We start from the raw sequence: 20,579 nt of genomic DNA, 5'->3' as shown, positions 1-20,579 counted from the left end.
CAAAAGTTTAAAAAAATCCAAAAACAAATCAGAAAATCAATCGGTTTAAACACTGACGTGTGTTCTGTACATCTACACCCTTCTTTACCTCAAACAAAATAAAATATTGTGCCTGTGTTATTAGGACCAAGGGCTTGCCCTCAGAACCATTTCATTTCCCCCCAGAAAGGTCACAAATATTCCTTGATGCGACCAATTACCTACAATTATGACACTGGCTTCTCTCTTCCTTCATCCTCTCCAGTACAGCAAGTCAACTCTTCACTGTTCTTCATTCCCTTTACATAGCAGAGTGCCCACTTACTGCACTTGGACATAGCAATGTACTACCTGTGATCTTGCTCTCTCTCTCTCTTTCTCTCTCGTTCTCTATCTCTCTCGTGGATCCCCCTCACTCTTCCTCTGTTCCCTCGCACACAGTGAGGTAGCCTCTTCACCCTTCCTGTGTTCTCATACACACAGTGCGGGATCCTCTTCATCCTTACTGTGTTCCCTTGCACACAGTGAGGGATCTTCCTCATCCTTCCTCTATTCCCTCACACACAGTGAGGGATCCTCCTCATCCTTCCTTAGTTCCCTCGTACACAGTGAGGGGTCTTCCTGATCCTTCCTCTATTCCCTCACACACAGTGAGGGATCCTCCTCAACCTTCCTTTGTTGCCTCGTACACAGTGAGGGATCCTCCTCATCCTTCTGTGTCAGACACAGTGAGGTAGCCTCTTCACCCTTCCTCTATTCCCTCACACACAGTGAGGGATCCTCCTCAACCTTCCTTTGTTCCCTCGTACACAGTGAGGGATCCTCCTCATCCTTCCTCTATTCCCTCACACACAGTGAGGGATCCTCCTCATCCTTCCTCTAATCCCATACACACAGTGAGGGATCCTCCTCAACCTTCCTTTGTTCCCTCGTACACAGTGAGGGATCCTCCTCATCCTTCCTTTGTTCCCTCGTACTGAGGAAATATAGTTTTTGGTCGAGTAGTGTTCCCCAGCGAGTACCCCACCATCTCCATGTACCAGCTTACAGTACATGTTGTTTCCCTCCTGTGCCAGCTACGAAGACGCAAATACATTTGCGTCCATCTTTAACTTGTCCTCTTTCAGATCCGCCATGAACGGATTGAATATTCAGTTTCTATATATGCTGTGCCACCGTCTTTTTGTGGTACACTTTACACGTTTTTCAGCTCTGGCGAAGTAGGCCCAGAATATGCCATTGAGCCTTTTTCGAGTTCTTTCCTGCTTTCTGACTCCGAGGGCCTCAGCCCAGGCTACCTCTGTGCCAGTGGCCCCCACCTTACTTCCTTGCGCGGCTCCGGCGCATAGCCTAACCTCTGCCTGCCAAGACCGTCTTCAACCTTCGAATTATCTGCTCCACTCCTCGAAAACACATTCCTGTCTCGTAGCTCAAGTAAACATCCTCCCAGCTGCAGGAGCAGAGGGCCCGGTTCTTCTGTCTCCGTGCAGGTAATTCTAGTGTCCGTTGCCATGGTAGGCCCATGCCCCCTCACCCTGCATGCCAACACGCAGACAGTATAGACAGTATAGAGTAGTCTCTGCCCGAGAGACCTTCCTTCCAGACACTACTGTTCCTTAAACATACGATACCAGATACGATTTGGGATTAGGTTGATCTGACATCCCAGACTTATGTCTACACTTGTAGTGCTAAGTGTCAAGTCCCCTTCACCCTCCAGTTACACGTCAGAGTCACGTCAATCTGCTGCGCGCGCATCTTTGCTATGAATTTCTGCTGACATTGCAAGATTCTCTTATGTATCCACCCATTTTGTGACCTCATGATTAATGACGTTTCTAGTACACGCCTTCATGCACGCCTATTATACCGCCTTTTTAATGACGTTTAATGACGTTTCCATGTTTTATCTCTACTTTTCCAGCTGTTACGCCTACTATATGCTCATACATTGTAATGCATTGACTATATATATGTGTTTCTGTAAACAATATGTTGTCTGTCTTCCCTTCCTGAACCCTGTGTGGTGATGGAATGGTTATGCCACCTTGGCTCGAGCCAATAACCCAATTCCTTTTACAGGAATAAAACCCTTTTGAGTTAACCTCAATATCCCGGATTTTGCCTCTTATTTTTCTGAGTTATTCTTATTGATTATTGATAGCAAATTAAGTATAGGTAATCGATTTTACCACAGTTTTGGCGCCCGAACAGGGACCCCTCCCCCACCCCACGCGCCGGCGGTGCGTTGCAGGCCTAGCCCCCTGCCACAGCCGGACGGACAACTACGCGTACCCGCAGGATTTCCTGTCTCTCCCTCAGGCCAACGGAGGTGACTGAGGCTGCGATCGACACCCAGACGAGGCGGTGAGGAGTGCGGAGGATCCCAACCCGAGCCTAGCTGAGAGAGCAAGATCCGAGGTATACAGAGGCCCACCAGATTCCGAAGTTTCCGAAGTATCTGCGTCGAGTCCGAGCCCGAATCCAGTCCGCGTCGAGTCCAGTCCAGAGTTTCCGAGGCCTTCTGTTTCCGTGCTTCCTGGTGAGTACCGTTGCTAGGGACGCATCCTGACGTGCGCATTAGTTTGTGCCGGTCAAGACAGGTTCGGGTGCGCGAGCCTGGTCTGCACTGTTTAGCAGTGTATCTATACTGTTTAGCAGTATATCTAGTTTTGCACCCGCACAGGGTGTATCTGTGCCGTTTAGCGGTACATCCTGTTACACGTCATTGTACTCAATTAATGTGGTTCGTTCTTGAAATGTTTTAATGTGTCATTCAAATGTCGTGGTATGAGTGAATGTTCGATTTTCATTGTTGTGCTTAGACGTGTCTTATGTATAGTGTGTTCATATCTGATTAAGAATCAAGTAGCCAGATTTCAGAATGCCGTTGTTCTCTAAACTAAGACAAATAAAAACCCGCAAAGGGGTTCTAGAAGAAGCCGTTCCTATTCCACCTAGGGACACTCCAGGGTACTTTATGTACCATAAACATGGCCTAGATGCTGTTTTATTTCTCGACTTATGGGTAGACTACACTAAAGAATTGGCAGAGAATCAGAGATGGCCTGCTGCAGGGACATGGGATGCAGATTGCATCATGAGAGTAGAAGAAGCATTATGGAAAAAGAAAGCCAGACAGTCACAGAAAGATGCCATCGAGTTATGGCGTAAAGAATCGCATAGGCGTACAGAAAAAGCTCACAGACTAGAAGAAAAGAGTAAGGAAGAATCCGACAAGGTCCGAGAAAACGCATTAGTTGAGGAAGGTATCAGAGTAAAATTAGAACAAGTAGACAGACAGCGAAATACACTTATGAATGGCATGTTCCCCATCCTGTCCAAAGGCCTGCCAAAGGCCTCTCCAGAAGTACCGAAGGACCTACCACCCCCATTACTCCCGACTAAGACACATCCGAGGACAGCAAAGGACGTTTTCCTTTCTTCCTACTTAGATGATGTTGCTCCTACCTATGTTAATACCCCATTACCTGCCCCCTTGCCTGCGCCAGTGCCTGCGCCTAACGGTCTGAACCCATATGCTCTTCCTCCCCCACAAGCTACTCCTCCCCAGAATCCTCCTCCTACTTCCCTTGATACAGATCCGACTAACCCTTTCGGAACTGGTGCCTCAGGAGGCGCGTCCGGAGGGGCTGGTTACCAGACTCCGCCACCGAACCATCGCCTGAGTCTTAGAGAAATAGCGCAACAGCGTACACCTAGAACAGATATTACATTTTATGGAGATCGCCTTGCAGATTGTAGATATGATCCTGTACCTGGAAAAAAGAATGATGTAGACATGTTACTTGCGTCAGTACGTTTACGACGAGTCACGAACTTCCTAATGTCACTACCTGAAATGACAGAACATATGGATCGAATATATAAGTTTGTACAGACAGGAGTAGGGCCTGAAAGCATTAAAGAGGCCATGGATCATCAGAAAGTGGATACTAAAGCCAAGCTATTACGGTTTCTTATAAACTGTTTTATTCGAGAAGCAGATAGGCCGGGTGCGAACCCGGAAGATTTGAAAGCACTCCACAAGTGGGGCCGACATATAGCCGATGGACAGCATGACAAAGAAGCTAGTATAGACAACATGTACCGAAGAATCAGAACTTCAATAACTAAGATGCACGAGAAAAGACAGGCTGCACTAGAAACAGATGCAGATAAACATGAATCCACAGAAGAGGAGGCAGAGGAAGAACCAGAGACACTAGCACAAGCACAATTGCCAGTCAGAGAAATGGTCGCGTATGTAGGTAAGGGTAGATCGTTTAATAATTCGATGCGCCCAGTGCGCCCGGAATGTAAAAGAATATATCAGGAAGCCATGTGTAATCCTAAAACACCCGAACACTTATTCCAAGCCACCGACCGAGTACTTCAAGAGCGCATGGGGTATCATGCACTTGACTCTATGGATGAACAAGAATTAGCCAGGTCAGCCGTGCAATGGGCTGACAACTCTGAGAAATATGGTGATGACGTGTTAGCGCATACGTTTCTGAACTTGACACCGAGTGAACAGCGTTTAGCTGGTATGTACATGATACAACATCTGCTCTTGTTATATAAAAGCCAGCATTCCGATCCAGGTCCCCTGCGTGATATACTAATAGAACTGGTCACGAACAGATGGAAAGGTCTAAGTACTGACCTGATTAAAGCAATTTTAGAACACCGCCACAAGTATAGTACATTCTTATGTCCACAGATTAACGCAGCACCCGTTATGGAACGAAAGACCATGTATTACATGGATAGACAGAATCCGTTGCGAGAAGTACACCCCGTACAGAACGCAGACCACACGCTTAGACGCGTGTTTGTGTACACTCCTGTAACTAAAATGGAATTATTGGAAATGAAGAAATTAGTACCCAGTCACGATAAAGACCCTGCAGGTTTTCACCGCGAAATAAAGGATATGTTATTAATGGGCGATTACACTTATCCCGACCTCATGAAAATACTGAAAGTGTTACTACCTCCAGGAATATACGAGAAACTCAAAGAAAAAGAGTGGGAGGTGGGTGATGCAAAGATTGATTGGGCTGCATTACAAGATGAAGAAAATACCCGAGTGCCAGGCCTAGGGCTTGGAGACAAAGTTAAACTGTTACCAGGTTTATTAGTACAAGTGTTGCCACGTTTATTGAGTACGAAAAAGGAAGATTGGGGTGCAATTTCAGCATGCAAACAGAAACCTGATGAAGACACTAGTGATTTTTATACACGATTTGAGAAATGTTTTGGTATTAACAGTGGTCTGAAAGCAAGTAGCGAGTCATATCCACATCTTTTTGTAACGAAATTAGTCGAGAATTCCCTACCCCAGGTTAAGAATAGAGTACTGAAAGTAGAAAGCACTTGGCAAGCTAACACCCCTTCGCAAATGTTACAAATGTTACAGTATCACCAGAATAGACTTAGAGAAGAACAAGAACACGAACAGAGACGTATGAAGGATACGAAAATGAAAATGTTAGTTGCTCAGTCAGTTCCTGCTGATGGTCAGAAAAAGGGTGCGAGCCAATCTAGTAATTCGTCAGTTCCCGTAAAAGGTGTATGTAATTATTGCAAGCAGCCAAGTCATTATATAAATGAATGTGCCGTTTTGAAACATAATATTGCCACGGGCAAGACCAAAGAGAGACCGCGTCCTCCTAGACAAGATCAGACTTCACAACAAGTACCCCAGAATACACAGCAGATCGTACCCATGCCAGCTCCTTCACAGACAGTAGCGATACCTCAGCAACAGCCCATTACTGCAACACAAACCACGACACAGCAAATGTATCAGTATGCACAGAACGATTACCCTGATTACCAACGATACACATGAAACAGCCTAGAGAGTGAATTCCGCTTGCCCCTTATTGAAGTACCTGTAGACCAGAGTGGTCCTTATGTAAATAGTTAAGTTTTAGGGAAAGACAGAAGGTTTCTCATTGATACAGGGGCAAGCAGGACCACGATAAGTCACAATGAAGTACCAGGGGCACCCCTCTCAGGCTCACAGAACGTGTCCCTCGGATTTTCAGGAAAACCGATTATTAACGAAGTATCACAACCCCTCCCTCTTGCAGTAGGTCCTCTGACACGGACTACAGATTTATTGCTCACGAAATCATGTCCGGAAAATCTATTAGGCATAAAAACACTGAAAGCTCTAGGAGCTATTATTTGTTGTTCTCCCGAGGGAGTACGATTATTTTTGCGAGATTTCAAAGGCCATTATGTATTGAGAGACATGGATCCCCGATTACAGAACGTCCCTGCCCACCTGTGGGCGCGGGGCCCCACTGATGTAGGTTGCATGCACATTACCCCGTATCGAGTCACACTTAAAGCAGGAGTGGTACTACCACGAATTCGACAATACAAGTTACCTCCAGATGCTGTAGTGGCTTTGCTGAGAATCATTGACGAGCTAATCGCACAAGGTGTGGTCGTGGAAACCGACTCTAATGTGTGTAATTCCCCTATCATTCCTGTTCTCAAACGTACTGACCAAAATTCCCCACCTGTTTATCGATTGGTTATTGATCTGCGCGAATTGAACAAATGCATTGTACCACAGTACCCTGTGGTTCCAGATATCTCCTCGTTACTGACAGCCATTGATTCCGAAGCAGCGTTCTTTACTGTAATCGATCTCAAGAATGCTTTCTTCAGTGTCCCTATTGATCCGGAAAGCCAATATTTGTTCGGATTCAGTTTAAATGGACGATCTTTTAAATTTGCCCGTGCACCTCAAGGATTCACAGAAAGCCCCAGCATCTATAGCCAAGCATTGAAAAAACAACTAGACAGTATCCACATGCCAGTTCACACTGCTCTGCTTCAGTATGTCGATGATCTGCTGATCACCGCTCGAAGCGAACCCGAATGTGAAAATGCGTCTCTGATTGTTTTGAATTTCCTGGCTGACAAGGGACACAAGGTGTCTCCTTCGAAGCTACAATTCTGTGTTCAGCAAGTTGTGTACCTGGGTCACTTGCTGTCCAAAGTGGGGAGACAGCTCACACCTGATCGCATTCAGTTAATTGTAAACATGTCACCGCCCAGAACACAAAAGGAGGTACGGGCCTTTATAGGCCTCACCTCGTACTGTAGACAATGGATTCCCCAATATGCATTTCTAGCAAAGCCACTCATCCAGTTAACAACACAGGAGGCAGCGACTTCGTCTGTCCTCCCTTGGACTCAGGAACATACACAAGCTTTTGAAGACTTAAAGAAAGCCTTATGTCAAGCACCTGTTTTAGCAACACCATGTTACAGTAAGCCTTTTACACTTTTTGTTACAGAACGTGATGGTACTGCATTGTCAGTCCTCACCCAGGAACAAGCAGGTTCACATAAGCCTTGTGCTTATTTTTCCAGTACATTAGACCCAGTCGCACAAGCCCTTCCAGCATGTTTGAAATCAGTTGCAGCTACAGCTTTAGCAATCAGACAGAGTGATTCTATTGTGTTAGGACATCCATTGACAGTACAGGTTCCACATTCTGTAGAAGTCCTCTTGAATCGAACTCAGACCCAACACCTAACCATAGCAAGACTGACAGGTTATGAATTGACATTGTTTCAGCCACACATTGAAATCAGACGCTGCAGCACATTGAATCCTGCCACGTTATTGCCGGTAAATGGAGTAGATCCATTGGCACATGATTGCATTGAAGTTATTACTATCACAACGAAACCCAGACAAGACTTGACAGATGTTCCGTTACCAGATCCAGACCTGACACTTTATGTGGATGGTTCATGTATGAGAACAAAGACAGGTGAATTAGTGGCAGCTTACGCCGTCACGACAGACACGGAAGTCATTGAAACCAATTGTATTGACATTTTGTCAGCCCAAGCAGCAGAGCTTATTGCTCTGACACAAGCGTGTATACAAGCCAGGAATAAGAGAGTTAACATATATACTGATTCACGTTATGCATTCGGAGTCGTTCACGACTTTGGAGTCCTCTGGCGAGAGAGAGGTTACTTAACTTCTCACGGTGCCAACATCCAACATGGTCCCCTCATTCAAGCTCTGTTAGATGCAATACATCTACCTACTGCAATCTCTATCATGAAATGTAAAGCACACACTAAGGTTACTGATGTCATTTCCCAGGGTAACGACCTGGCAGACCGAACAGCAAAGCAAACTGCTCAGAACCGAACTCATGTAACTGATCAGACACAAATAGAGGTACCAGCACACTGCATGACAGTTAGGGATCCCGCACATGATGTGATCGACATACAGTCACATGCAACACCAGATGAAATTAAGGAATGGACTAGACTAGGAGGGGTCCAAACAGACCAGGGATGGATGACGAAGGGAAAATCTATATGGTTTCTCCCCGATTCTATGGTACAAGTCATCATTAATACAATACATAGTCCCGCACACCTTGGTGAGAAAGCAATGCTAGACAGTATTCAACACATATGGTCCAATAAAAACTTACGGGCAGCAGCCAAACAGAAAGTACGTACTTGCATGATTTGTGGTCAGTTCAATCCAGGTAAAAGCATCCCCGTAGAGCAAGGTGGATTCCAGCCTCCCGATCACCCTTTTGAAGTCCTCCAGATGGATTATATCCAGATGGAACGGTGTCGAGGATTCAAGTATGTTCTCGTAGTCGTGTGTGCTCTTTCCCGATGGGTAGAGGCATACCCAGTTCCCGACTACACTGCTCCGACCACTGCCAAGCAGTTGGTTCGTGAATACTTCCCGCGGTATGGTCTGCCCCGTATCGTGTACTCAGATAATGGTCAGCCATTCTCATCCGAACTTGTGAAACACATTACACTTCTGTTAGGTTACCAGTGGAAGTTCCATTGTGTCCGGCATCCCGAGGCAGCAGGTCTCGTGGAGCGTCATAATCAAACATTGAAAATCCGACTTTCCAAGATCTGTAGAGACAAAGGTATAGACTGGATAGTTGCCTTGCCGGTCGCCCTCTTCTATATGAGGATGGTGGCCCATTCCCGTTCTGGACTATCCCCGTATGAAGTGGTCTTCGGTAGGCCACCGAATATGTGGGGGACGCCCATCCCGCGTAAAATAACTGATGTTGATTGTCTTATGCTGACAGATTACCTTGCCTCCTTGATGTCTGCACTACAATCTTGTCGTTCACAGGTAGCTGCAGCCTTTCCCGACAATACTGAGACGAAGCCCCATGAAGTGGTGCCTGGCGATTTCGTATACGCGAGGAATTTTGATCGGAAGAGTCCACTGGAGCCCCGCTGGCAATCGCCGAAGTTGGTTTTGCTGACAACGAGGACCGCGGTTAAGATAGAGGGCAGGAAGGGATGGCTGCATTCCAGCCATATTAAAAAATACTTTGGACTTCCTTCGGACTTGGACACTAAGCCCTGCCCTCCTCCACAAACTGATACGAAACTCCCTTTGGTTGAGAAAACTGCTTCAGAAATTTACAGACAAAAGTTACGATCTAGCAAGTCAGACAGTTTAATTGTTTAAGTCCTCCCCTAGGTGAATCGGTTAAATTAGTTTCTGACATGTATCCCCTAGATCGAGATAGAGAGACAGATAGACAAAGACAACATAAGAAAAAGGCGTATTGCAAATCACTTCGTAGTCGCTGTATAGTGACACTACTTGTTATGTTTTTTCTATGTTTACTGATTATCACTGCTGGTATTCTACTGCATATATACTACCCTATATTCAAGCGTGCTGCTTATAATGTTACTACTGAACATTCTTTTAGTGACTTACCGCCTCATGAATTATCATATAGACTTGCGCTGCGCAACAACACTTTCATTAGTATGTTACATCACTCCCATCAGGCTACCAATGCTACTAATTGTTGGATATGTGGTCGACTCCCTCCTTACCAAGAAAACAAGGGTGTTTTGCCCCTTTTTCCGTACCCGTTCACTCACAATGGCACATGTGGTGCATGGTTTAAAATGCTCAATTCCCTAGTTTCTACTGCTGCTATTTATGAAGGTAACTGGGTTTGGGGTGACCTGAACTTAGTCTTGCTTAAGGTATGCTACCCTGACAAGGAGGGACTCCCCGTTGATACTGGAACTGATCTAGAAAATGAAGTATATGGGTTAGGAAATTACACAATCACTTTCATGATTTTATCTGTCGAATCCGAAGCTGCTCCTGTTCTACCTGCTATGGCAGTATTGCCTGTTACTGGTGAACTATGTGTTCGCAAGAATGGTTCTGTACACGTAGGTCATAGTAAATGTACCACTGTAGTTGAATTTACTGATCATGGTAGATCCACGTTCAGGGCTCTACGTCATTCCTATTTTGTTTGTGGTCATACCGCATATGTCCGTTTGCCTTTAGACTGGGATGGCACCTGTTATATTGCATTCCTTCTGCCACCTGTTTTTCTAGCCCCTCCCGACTATCATAGAAACACCAATCTGATTAAGCATAGATACAAGAGAGATCTCCCGCTTGTCAATTATAAAGAAACTACATGGGAACAATATACTGATTTCAATAAAGGTTTCTTCCCCTATCTAGGTACTGTTTCAAATAGTAAACTTATCCGTAGATTAACCAGAACCCTCGAAGCAGTGGTGCTTGAGACCGCTTCAGCTCTAGGTAACTTAACGGAGGAGCAGTCCGCTATGCGGGTTGTTGTTCTTCAAAATCGTCTTGTTATTGACGTCATCTTGGCAGATAGGGGTGGAGCTTGTAAGGTCATCGGGTCAAGCTGCTGTATTTTCATCCCTAATAACGCGCCATCCGTGTACAAAGCTATTACACGTCTTCATAAGATTGCAAGTTTAATTCACCAGACTCCAGGCACCTGGACTTGGTCCGGTTGGTTCTGGACAACGTTGTCTGCCTGGGGGTGGAAGATCCTATCCCTCCTAGGTATTGGTTTTCTCGTAGTATTCAGTTGTTGCCTGTGTATCCAATGCGGACCGGCAATTTGCGGCCTGTGCGCCACTTCATGTGTTCCACGTTCAGATTCCCATTCAAAGCGCATAAAGCAAGAAGAGCAATTGATGTTAAGTGAACAAGTCGATCAATTAATGAGAATCGATGTTTCATGAAGGGTCCGTGGGGAACAAGGAGGGAATGAGGAAATATAGTTTTTGGTCGAGTAGTGTTCCCCAGCGAGTACCCCACCATCTCCATGTACCAGCTTACAGTACATGTTGTTTCCCTCCTGTGCCAGCTACGAAGACGCAAATACATTTGCGTCCATCTTTAACTTGTCCTCTTTCAGATCCGCCATGAACGGATTGAATATTCAGTTTCTATATATGCTGTGCCACCGTCTTTTTGTGGTACACTTTACACGTTTTTCAGCTCTGGCGAAGTAGGCCCAGAATATGCCATTGAGCCTTTTTCGAGTTCTTTCCTGCTTTCTGACTCCGAGGGCCTCAGCCCAGGCTACCTCTGTGCCAGTGGCCCCCACCTTACTTCCTTGCGCGGCTCCGGCGCATAGCCTAACCTCTGCCTGCCAAGACCGTCTTCAACCTTCGAATTATCTGCTCCACTCCTCGAAAACACATTCCTGTCTCGTAGCTCAAGTAAACATCCTCCCAGCTGCAGGAGCAGAGGGCCCGGTTCTTCTGTCTCCGTGCAGGTAATTCTAGTGTCCGTTGCCATGGTAGGCCCATGCCCCCTCACCCTGCATGCCAACACGCAGACAGTATAGACAGTATAGAGTAGTCTCTGCCCGAGAGACCTTCCTTCCAGACACTACTGTTCCTTAAACATACGATACCAGATACGATTTGGGATTAGGTTGATCTGACATCCCAGACTTATGTCTACACTTGTAGTGCTAAGTGTCAAGTCCCCTTCACCCTCCAGTTACACGTCAGAGTCACGTCAATCTGCTGCGCGCGCATCTTTGCTATGAATTTCTGCTGACATTGCAAGATTCTCTTATGTATCCACCCATTTTGTGACCTCATGATTAATGACGTTTCTAGTACACGCCTTCATGCACGCCTATTATACCGCCTTTTTAATGACGTTTAATGACGTTTCCATGTTTTATCTCTACTTTTCCAGCTGTTACGCCTACTATATGCTCATACATTGTAATGCATTGACTATATATATGTGTTTCTGTAAACAATATGTTGTCTGTCTTCCCTTCCTGAACCCTGTGTGGTGATGGAATGGTTATGCCACCTTGGCTCGAGCCAATAACCCAATTCCTTTTACAGGAATAAAACCCTTTTGAGTTAACCTCAATATCCCGGATTTTGCCTCTTATTTTTCTGAGTTATTCTTATTGATTATTGATAGCAAATTAAGTATAGGTAATCGATTTTACCACAGTACACAGTGAGGGATCCTCCTCATCCTTCCTCTATTCCCTCACACACAGTGAGGGATCCTCCTCATCCTTCCTCTATTCCCTCACACACAGTGAGGGATCCTCCTCATCCTTCCTGTGTTCCCTCGTGCACATTGAGGGATCCTCCTCATCCTTCCTCTATTCCCTCACACACAGTGAGGGATCCTCCTCATCCTTCCTTTTTTCCCTCGTACACAGTGAGGTATCCTCCTCATCCTTCCTCTATTCCCTCCCACACAGTGAGGGATCCTCCTCATCCTTCCTCTATTCCCTCACATACAGTGAGGGATCCTCCTCATCCTTCCTTTGTTCCCTCGTACACAGTGAGGGATCCTCCTCATCCTTCCTCTATTCCCTCACACACAGTGAGGGATCATCCTCATCCTTCCTCTATTCCCTCACACACAGTGAGGGATCCTCCTCATCCTTCCTTTGTTCCCTCGTACACAGTGAGGGATCCTCCTCATCCTTCCTCTATTCCCTCATACACAGTGAGGGAACCTCCTCATCCTCCTCATCCTTCCTTTGTTCCCTCGTACACAGTGAGGGATCCTCCTCATCCTTCCTTTGTTCCCTCGTACACAGTGAGGGATCCTCCTCATCCTTCTTCTGTTCCCTCATACACAGTGAGGGATCCACTTCACCCTTCCTCTGTTCCCTCATGCAGTTACGTATCCTCCACACCCTTCTGCTATTCTCTCACACACAGTGAGATCTCTCCTTCTGGCCCCACAGTCCCCCATTTCTCTCATGCATAGAAAGATATGCTTCTCAAACCCTTCCTGCATCTCCTCATACAATGTGAAGTATCCGCCTCACTTCTCCTTCATTCCCTCAGATGAAGCAAGGTATCCTCCCTTTTGTTCCTCCATTAGTTGCACAGTGAGGCGTCCTTCTCACTCTTCCTCCATTCCCTCATCCACAGCGAGGCGTCCTTCTCACTCTTCCTCCATTCCCTCACACAGAGAGTTGTCCTCATCACTCTTCCTCCATTCCCTCATCCACAGCGAGGCGTCCTTCTCCCTCTTCCTCCATTCCCTCATCCACGCGTCCTCCTCACTCTCCCTCCATTCCCTCATCCACAGCGGGGCGTTCTTCTCACTCTTCCTCCATTCCCTCATCCACAGCGAGGCATTCTTCTCACTCTTCCTCAATTCCCTCACCCACAGCGAGGCGTCCTTCTCACTCTTCCTCCATTCCCTCATCCACAGCGAGGCGTCCTTCTCCCTCTTCCTCCATTCCCTCATCCACGCGTCCTCCTCACTCTCCCTCCATTCCCTCATCCACAGCGGGGCGTTCTTCTCACTCTTCCTCCATTCCCTCATCCACAGCGAGGCATTCTTCTCACTCTTCCTCAATTCCCTCACCCACAGCGAGGCGTCCTTCTCACTCTTCATCCATTCCCTCACACAGCTAGGTGTCCTTCTCACTCTTCCCCCATTCCCTCATCCACAGCGAGGCGTCCTTCTCACTCTTCCTCCATTCCCTCACCCACAGCGAGGCGTCCTTCTCACTCTTCCTCCATTCCCTCACCCACAGCGAGGCGTCCTTCTCACTCTTCCTCCATGCCCTCATCCACAGCGGGGCGTTCTTCTCACTCTTCCTCCATTCTCTCATCCACAGCGAGGCGTCCTTCTCACTCTTCCTCCATTCCCTCACCCACAGCGAGGCGTCCTCCTCACTCTTCCTCCATTCCCTCACCCACAGCGAGGCGTCCTTCTCACTCTTCCTCCATGCCCTCATCCACAGCGAGGCGTCCTTCTCACTCTTCCTCCATTCCCTCATCTACGGCGAGGCGTCCTTCTCACTCTTCCTCCATTCCCTCACACAGAGAGTTGTCCTCATCACTCTTCCTCCATTCCCTCATCCACAGTGAGGCGTCCTTCTCACTCTTCCTCCATTCCCTCATCCACGCGTCCTCCTCACTCTCCCTCCATTCCCTCATCCACAGCGGGGCGTTCTTCTCACTCTTCCCCCATTCCCTCATCCACAGCGAGGCGTCCTTCTCACTCTTCCTCCATTCCCTCACAAAGAGAGTTGTCCTCATCACTCTTCCTCCATTCCCTCATCCACAGCGAGGCGTCCTTCTCACTCTTCCTCCTTTCCCTCACACAGAGAGTTGTCCTCCTCACTCTACCTCCATTCCCTCATCCACAGTGAGGCGTCCTTCTCACTCTTCCTCCATTCCCTCATCCACAGTGAGGCGTCCTTCTCACTCTTCCTCCATTCCCTCATCCACGCGTCCTCCTCACTCTCCCTCCATTCCCTCATCCACAGCGGGGCGTTCTTCTCACTCTTCCCCCATTCCCTCATCCACAGCGAGGCGTCCTTCTCACTCTTCCTCCATTCCCTCACAAAGAGAGTTGTCCTCATCACTCTTCCTCCATTCCCTCATCCACAGCGAGGCGTCCTTCTCACTCTTCCTCCTTTCCCTCACACAGAGAGTTGTCCTCCTCACTCTTCCTCCATTCCCTCATCCACAGCGAGGCGTCCTTCTCATTCTTCCCCCATTCCCTCATCCACAGCGAGGCATCCTTCTCACTCTTCCTCAATTCCCTCACCCACAGCGAGGCGTCCTTCTCACTCTTCCTCCATTCCCTCATCCACAGCGAGGCGTCCTTCTCCCTCTTCCTCCATTCCCTCATCCACGCGTCCTCCTCACTCTCCCTCCATTCCCTCATCCACAGCGGGGCGTTCTTCTCACTCTTCCTCCATTCCCTCATCCACAGCGAGGCATTCTTCTCACTCTTCCTCAATTCCCTCACCCACAGCGAGGCGTCCTTCTCACTCTTCATCCATTCCCTCACACAGCTAGGTGTCCTTCTCACTCTTCCCCCATTCCCTCATCCACAGCGAGGCGTCCTTCTCACTCTTCCTCCATTCCCTCACCCACAGCGAGGCGTCCTTCTCACTCTTCCTCCATTCCCTCACCCACAGCGAGGCGTCCTTCTCACTCTTCCTCCATGCCCTCATCCACAGCGGGGCGTTCTTCTCACTCTTCCTCCATTCTCTCATCCACAGCGAGGCGTCCTTCTCACTCTTCCTCCATTCCCTCACCCACAGCGAGGCGTCCTCCTCACTCTTCCTCCATTCCCTCACCCACAGCGAGGCGTCCTTCTCACTCTTCCTCCATGCCCTCATCCACAGCGAGGCGTCCTTCTCACTCTTCCTCCATTCCCTCATCTACGGCGAGGCGTCCTTCTCACTCTTCCTCCATTCCCTCACACAGAGAGTTGTCCTCATCACTCTTCCTCCATTCCCTCATCCACAGTGAGGCGTCCTTCTCACTCTTCCTCCATTCCCTCATCCACGCGTCCTCCTCACTCTCCCTCCATTCCCTCATCCACAGCGGGGCGTTCTTCTCACTCTTCCCCCATTCCCTCATCCACAGCGAGGCGTCCTTCTCACTCTTCCTCCATTCCCTCACAAAGAGAGTTGTCCTCATCACTCTTCCTCCATTCCCTCATCCACAGCGAGGCGTCCTTCTCACTCTTCCTCCTTTCCCTCACACAGAGAGTTGTCCTCCTCACTCTACCTCCATTCCCTCATCCACAGTGAGGCGTCCTTCTCACTCTTCCTCCATTCCCTCATCCACAGTGAGGCGTCCTTCTCACTCTTCCTCCATTCCCTCATCCACGCGTCCTCCTCACTCTCCCTCCATTCCCTCATCCACAGCGGGGCGTTCTTCTCACTCTTCCCCCATTCCCTCATCCACAGCGAGGCGTCCTTCTCACTCTTCCTCCATTCCCTCACAAAGAGAGTTGTCCTCATCACTCTTCCTCCATTCCCTCATCCACAGCGAGGCGTCCTTCTCACTCTTCCTCCTTTCCCTCACACAGAGAGTTGTCCTCCTCACTCTTCCTCCATTCCCTCATCCACAGCGAGGCGTCCTTCTCATTCTTCCCCCATTCCCTCATCCACAGCGAGGCATCCTTCTCACTCTTTCTCCATTCCCTCATCCACAGCGAGGTGTCCTTCTCACTCTTCCTCCATTCCCTCATCCACGGTGAGGCGTCCTTCTCACTCTTCCCCCATTCCCTCATCCACAGCGAGGCGTCCTTCTCACTCTTCCTCCATTCCCTCCTCCACAGCGAGACGTCCTTCTCATTCTTCATCCATTCCCTCACACAGTGAGACATCCTTCTCACTCTTCCTCGATTCCCTCATCCACAGCGAGGCGTCCTTCTCACTCTTCCTCCTTTACCTCACACAGACAGTTGTCCTCCTCACTCTTCCTCCATTCCCTCATCCACAGCGAGGCGTCCTTCTCACTCTTCCTCCTTTCCCTAACACAGAGAGCTGTCCTCCTCACTCTTCCTCCATTCCCTCATCCACAGCGGGGTGTTCTTCTCACTCTTCCCCCATTCCCACATCCACAGCGAGGCGTCCTTCTCACTCTTCCTCCATTCCCTCAGCCACAGCGAGGCATCCTCCTCACTCTTCCTTCATTCCCTCATCCACAGCGAGGCGTCCTTCTCACTCTTCCTTCATTCCCTCACACAGAGAGTTGTCCTCATCACTCTTCCTTCATTCCCTCCGACATTACAAGGTATCCTGCTCACAGTGGAGTATCATTATCCGCCTCAGCCCCGCACTCCAGGATGCCCCTCAACACTGTGCATGGGCCGCGGTGCCCCTGGCCTGAGAGGTCCTGACTCGGTCGGGGGGAGGGCTCCATGTGCTTTGCCGAGGGGGCCCTCAAGTTTTGTTACGCCACTGCCCGCTCACTCTTTCGCTAGTTCCTTCAGGCACAGAAAAGAGTCCTCCTCACTCTTCCTTCATTCCCTCAGGTACTACAAGGAGTCCTCCTCACTCTATCTTCATTCACTGCAAGATCTCTTCCTCACCCTTCCTTAATTCCCTCAGACTTTACATTATATCCTCCTCACTCTTCCTCTATTTCCTCATAAACACTGAGGTATCCCCTCACTCTTCCTCAGTCCCATCAGGCAAAGCATGGTATCCTCCTCAGTCATACCCTAGTCTCTCATACTCAGTTAGTTAACCTCTTCACTCTTCCTGCATTTCCTAAACACACAGTGTCCTCACGCTTCCTCTGTCCCTCAAACTCAATGAGCTAACACACTTATGCTTCCGCCATTACCAGACACGCAGTGTGAAACCTTCTTCCTCCGTCTATCGCCATTTCCTCAAGCACAGCGAGGTATCTTCAGGGCTCCTCCACCTGTCGCTCTGGCATATTTCCACTCATGCCCACCTTCCTCATACATTACACTCTCCACAAGAGTTGACGAATAAAGTTCTGAACGAAAGCGCTAAGCGGTGGCTACCCTCAAGATTGCCATACTAAGCAGCCCAGATATAATGTTCCTCTACATCTGAATGTTCATAACAAACCAATAAGTATATGAAAATGAAATATTTCTGTGTTAAATTGCCACTATTTTTAACTAATTTCATTAAGCTGCACAGCTCTGAAAAATATCATCTCTGTAACATCTTCTCTCCATAGTACGCACCGGATGGCGTTCAGAAGATTTTAATTGGGAATAAAGCTGATGAAAGTCAAAAAAGACAAGTTGGAGCAGATCAAGGGCTCAAGGTAGGTTTCTGTGCAGGCAAACTCAGATATAATAAGGAAATGGAGAAAGAATGGTAATAGATGCACAAGCACTTGGGAAGTAGCATGACAAGATATTGTCACGCCATCCACAACTCAAATGTATTCTTGTGGTGTTGTAATGTCTGTATTTTCCACCCCTCTGTCTCCAACTGTTCCACCATCTCTCTCGACTATCTCACTCTTACTCTCTCCATAACCCTTCCCTCATAATCCTCAAAATTTCTTTCAGCACTCGTAGGCACATTGATATTGCTACTCCTTTTTTATTTTACAGAGTCAACAAACGCGTTTCGGCTACAAGCCTTCGTCAGTATCGATTATCGCGCGCCAAGCAGCAGTGTATTTAAGGGATATCACATGATTATGGTCAATGCATAACACAAAGGAGGGACTTACAGCATTCATGCAAATAGTCGCGCCATCTTAGAATGAGCAAATTTAAACATATTGATGTACACAAAGGTATTTACATGTTTATCATTCTCAATGGGCTTTGCAATACTTTCCCGGTTAGGTATATTGCCGTGTATCGGCCTATCATCCCGGTTCTTGGCATAACTCCAAATATTTTAAATAATTAAAATGTTTCAAAATATTTTGACGCTCGCAATGTATATACATTATATATATATATATATATATATATATCTCAATCACCAAAATGCCCTCAGCATTTGCAAAGCACTCGATATTGCTCTGACCATCCAGCCATTGTTCACAAGCATGCCTTCCTGCTCCGCTCCACCTTTTGTATTAGTTTGCCTGCTCAGTGCATCGTCACTCTGGTGAATGATGGGACTTGTAGTCTGTAAAGCAAACGTTAATTGTTCCTTTAAGTAAGTCCAAGTGTGCATTTAATATTATGCTTATCCTAAAAATACCTTCGTAGGTTGTGTCACACTCGAGCATGCTGCATTAATTGTAGATCGCTGTGCCAAGGTGTCCAAACTCGTTTCAGACTCGGGCCTCGCACTGCTGAATAAAGCTGCTCTTTCAGCAGGCGATGGTGCTTTGGCCACGACCGGGCCGCCGTGCAGAAATCAATCACCAAAATGCCCTCAGCAGCATTTGCAAAGCACTTGACATTGCTCTGACCATCCAGCCATTGTTCACAAGCATGCCTTCCTGCTCCGCTCCACCTTCTGTATTAGTTTGCCTGACGCGTTTCAGGGTCGGAACCCCGTCTTCAGAGGCTGCAAAAATGACACTTAGAAATCGCTTTACTATTCATTTCCGGCTCTTTTAATTAACAAGCCCCCCAGTGGGCGTCTGCTCAGTGCATTGTCACTCTGGTGATTGATGGGACTTGTAGTCCGTAAAGGGAACGTTAATTGTTCCTTTAAGTAAGTCCAAGTGTGCATTTAATATTGTGCTTATCTTAAAAATACCTTCATAGGTTGTGTCACACTCGAGCATGTATTGTATTGTATTGTATTGTATATTGGATTTATATAGCGCTTATCACCCAGGGGTCTCTAAGCACTTGCCTTGGGAACCCGTCCTGTCTTTTCCCTGTGAGATAGCGCCTACAGGGCATCCCCAAGGTGAAAGCCAGGCATCCCGCCGCGGGGGCCGTTGTGGAGATTAAGCAAGCTTAATGCCCAGAGTTGCAGAGTGTGAACCCATGATTAGGTCAGGCACCGAAGCGAGAATTATCGAGTCCGTGGACATTTGAGCTCAAGACCCTGCCGCGTCGGGAATTGAACCCTGGTCCCGGGTCTGACCTCTGCTTCAGGGTCTGCCTGCTCTAACCAGTGAGCCACACTTCTCCACTCGAGCATGCTGCTGGGAGAGGATCTTGTAAAGCAGCTGTGCGAGGCTACCGTCTTGAAGTGTTCAGAACTGGATCAGCACTTCACTCAATATGCTAATTGAGCCTGCCTGCTTGTGACATAACCTACTACAGGTAACAATGGGAAAAAGTAATACAAACTGCACATTTGAACTTACTAAAGGAACACTTATTCTCGCAGCAGGACTCTGTGTCCCATCATGCACCCTAACAATCACTGCACCATGCATACGCCCACTGGGGGCAGATATGCAAATGAATAAAAACCGGAAAAGCAGGCATGCGAGTTTCAAATGCTGTTTGTTTAGCACAGGAAGAAGGGGTCGTGGAACCCTGAAACGCGTCCGCATTTTAATTGAAAAGTGGAACTTCAAGGCAGGCTGCATCTTTAAAGCCGGATGGCAGAGTGACGTTGAGTGCGCTTCCGATGCTTCAGGGCACTTTGGTTAATATATATATAAACCCAAAGAAGTTGCCTTCAAATATATATATATATAAATATATATATATATATATATATATAAATATATATATATATATATATATATATATATATATATATATATATATATATATATATATATATATATATATATATATATATATATATATATATATATATATATATATATATATATATATATATATATATATATATATATATATATATATGAAGGCAACTTCTTTGGGTTTGGATTTTAACGGCTAAGCTCAGCCGTGGAGGAAGCCCCGCTGAGAAGAACAGACCATGGTGATGCCTAACGGTGGACGCAAAGCATGGGACAGGTGCTGGCAGAAGGGCTACAAAGTCACCAGCGGAACAGTCTATGGTGTAGCAGAAATCCACTGTGGTATTTTGTTGATG

The 20,579-nt window shown here is 47.3% G+C and overlaps 1 protein-coding gene across 2 annotated transcripts in view; it reads left to right on the top strand.

Moving 5' to 3' along the window:
- RAB15 (RAB15, member RAS oncogene family) overlaps positions 1–20,579 on the top strand; it is a 343,974-nt gene that overhangs the window by 299,640 nt on the left and 23,755 nt on the right. For both annotated transcript variants that reach the window (XM_086937105.1, XM_086937106.1), the window contains exon 5: positions 17,812–17,901. In XM_086937105.1, coding sequence (XP_086793231.1) covers positions 17,812–17,901 — 90 coding nt within the window. The remainder of the gene's footprint in view (positions 1–17,811; positions 17,902–20,579) is intronic.

Source organism: Lissotriton vulgaris, chromosome 9, assembly GCF_964263255.1.
Source record: "Lissotriton vulgaris chromosome 9, aLisVul1.2, whole genome shotgun sequence".
Lineage (NCBI taxonomy): Eukaryota > Metazoa > Chordata > Amphibia > Caudata > Salamandridae > Lissotriton > Lissotriton vulgaris.
The sequence above is the reverse complement of the archived record's forward strand: the minus strand, read 5'-3'. Positions and strand labels throughout refer to the sequence as shown.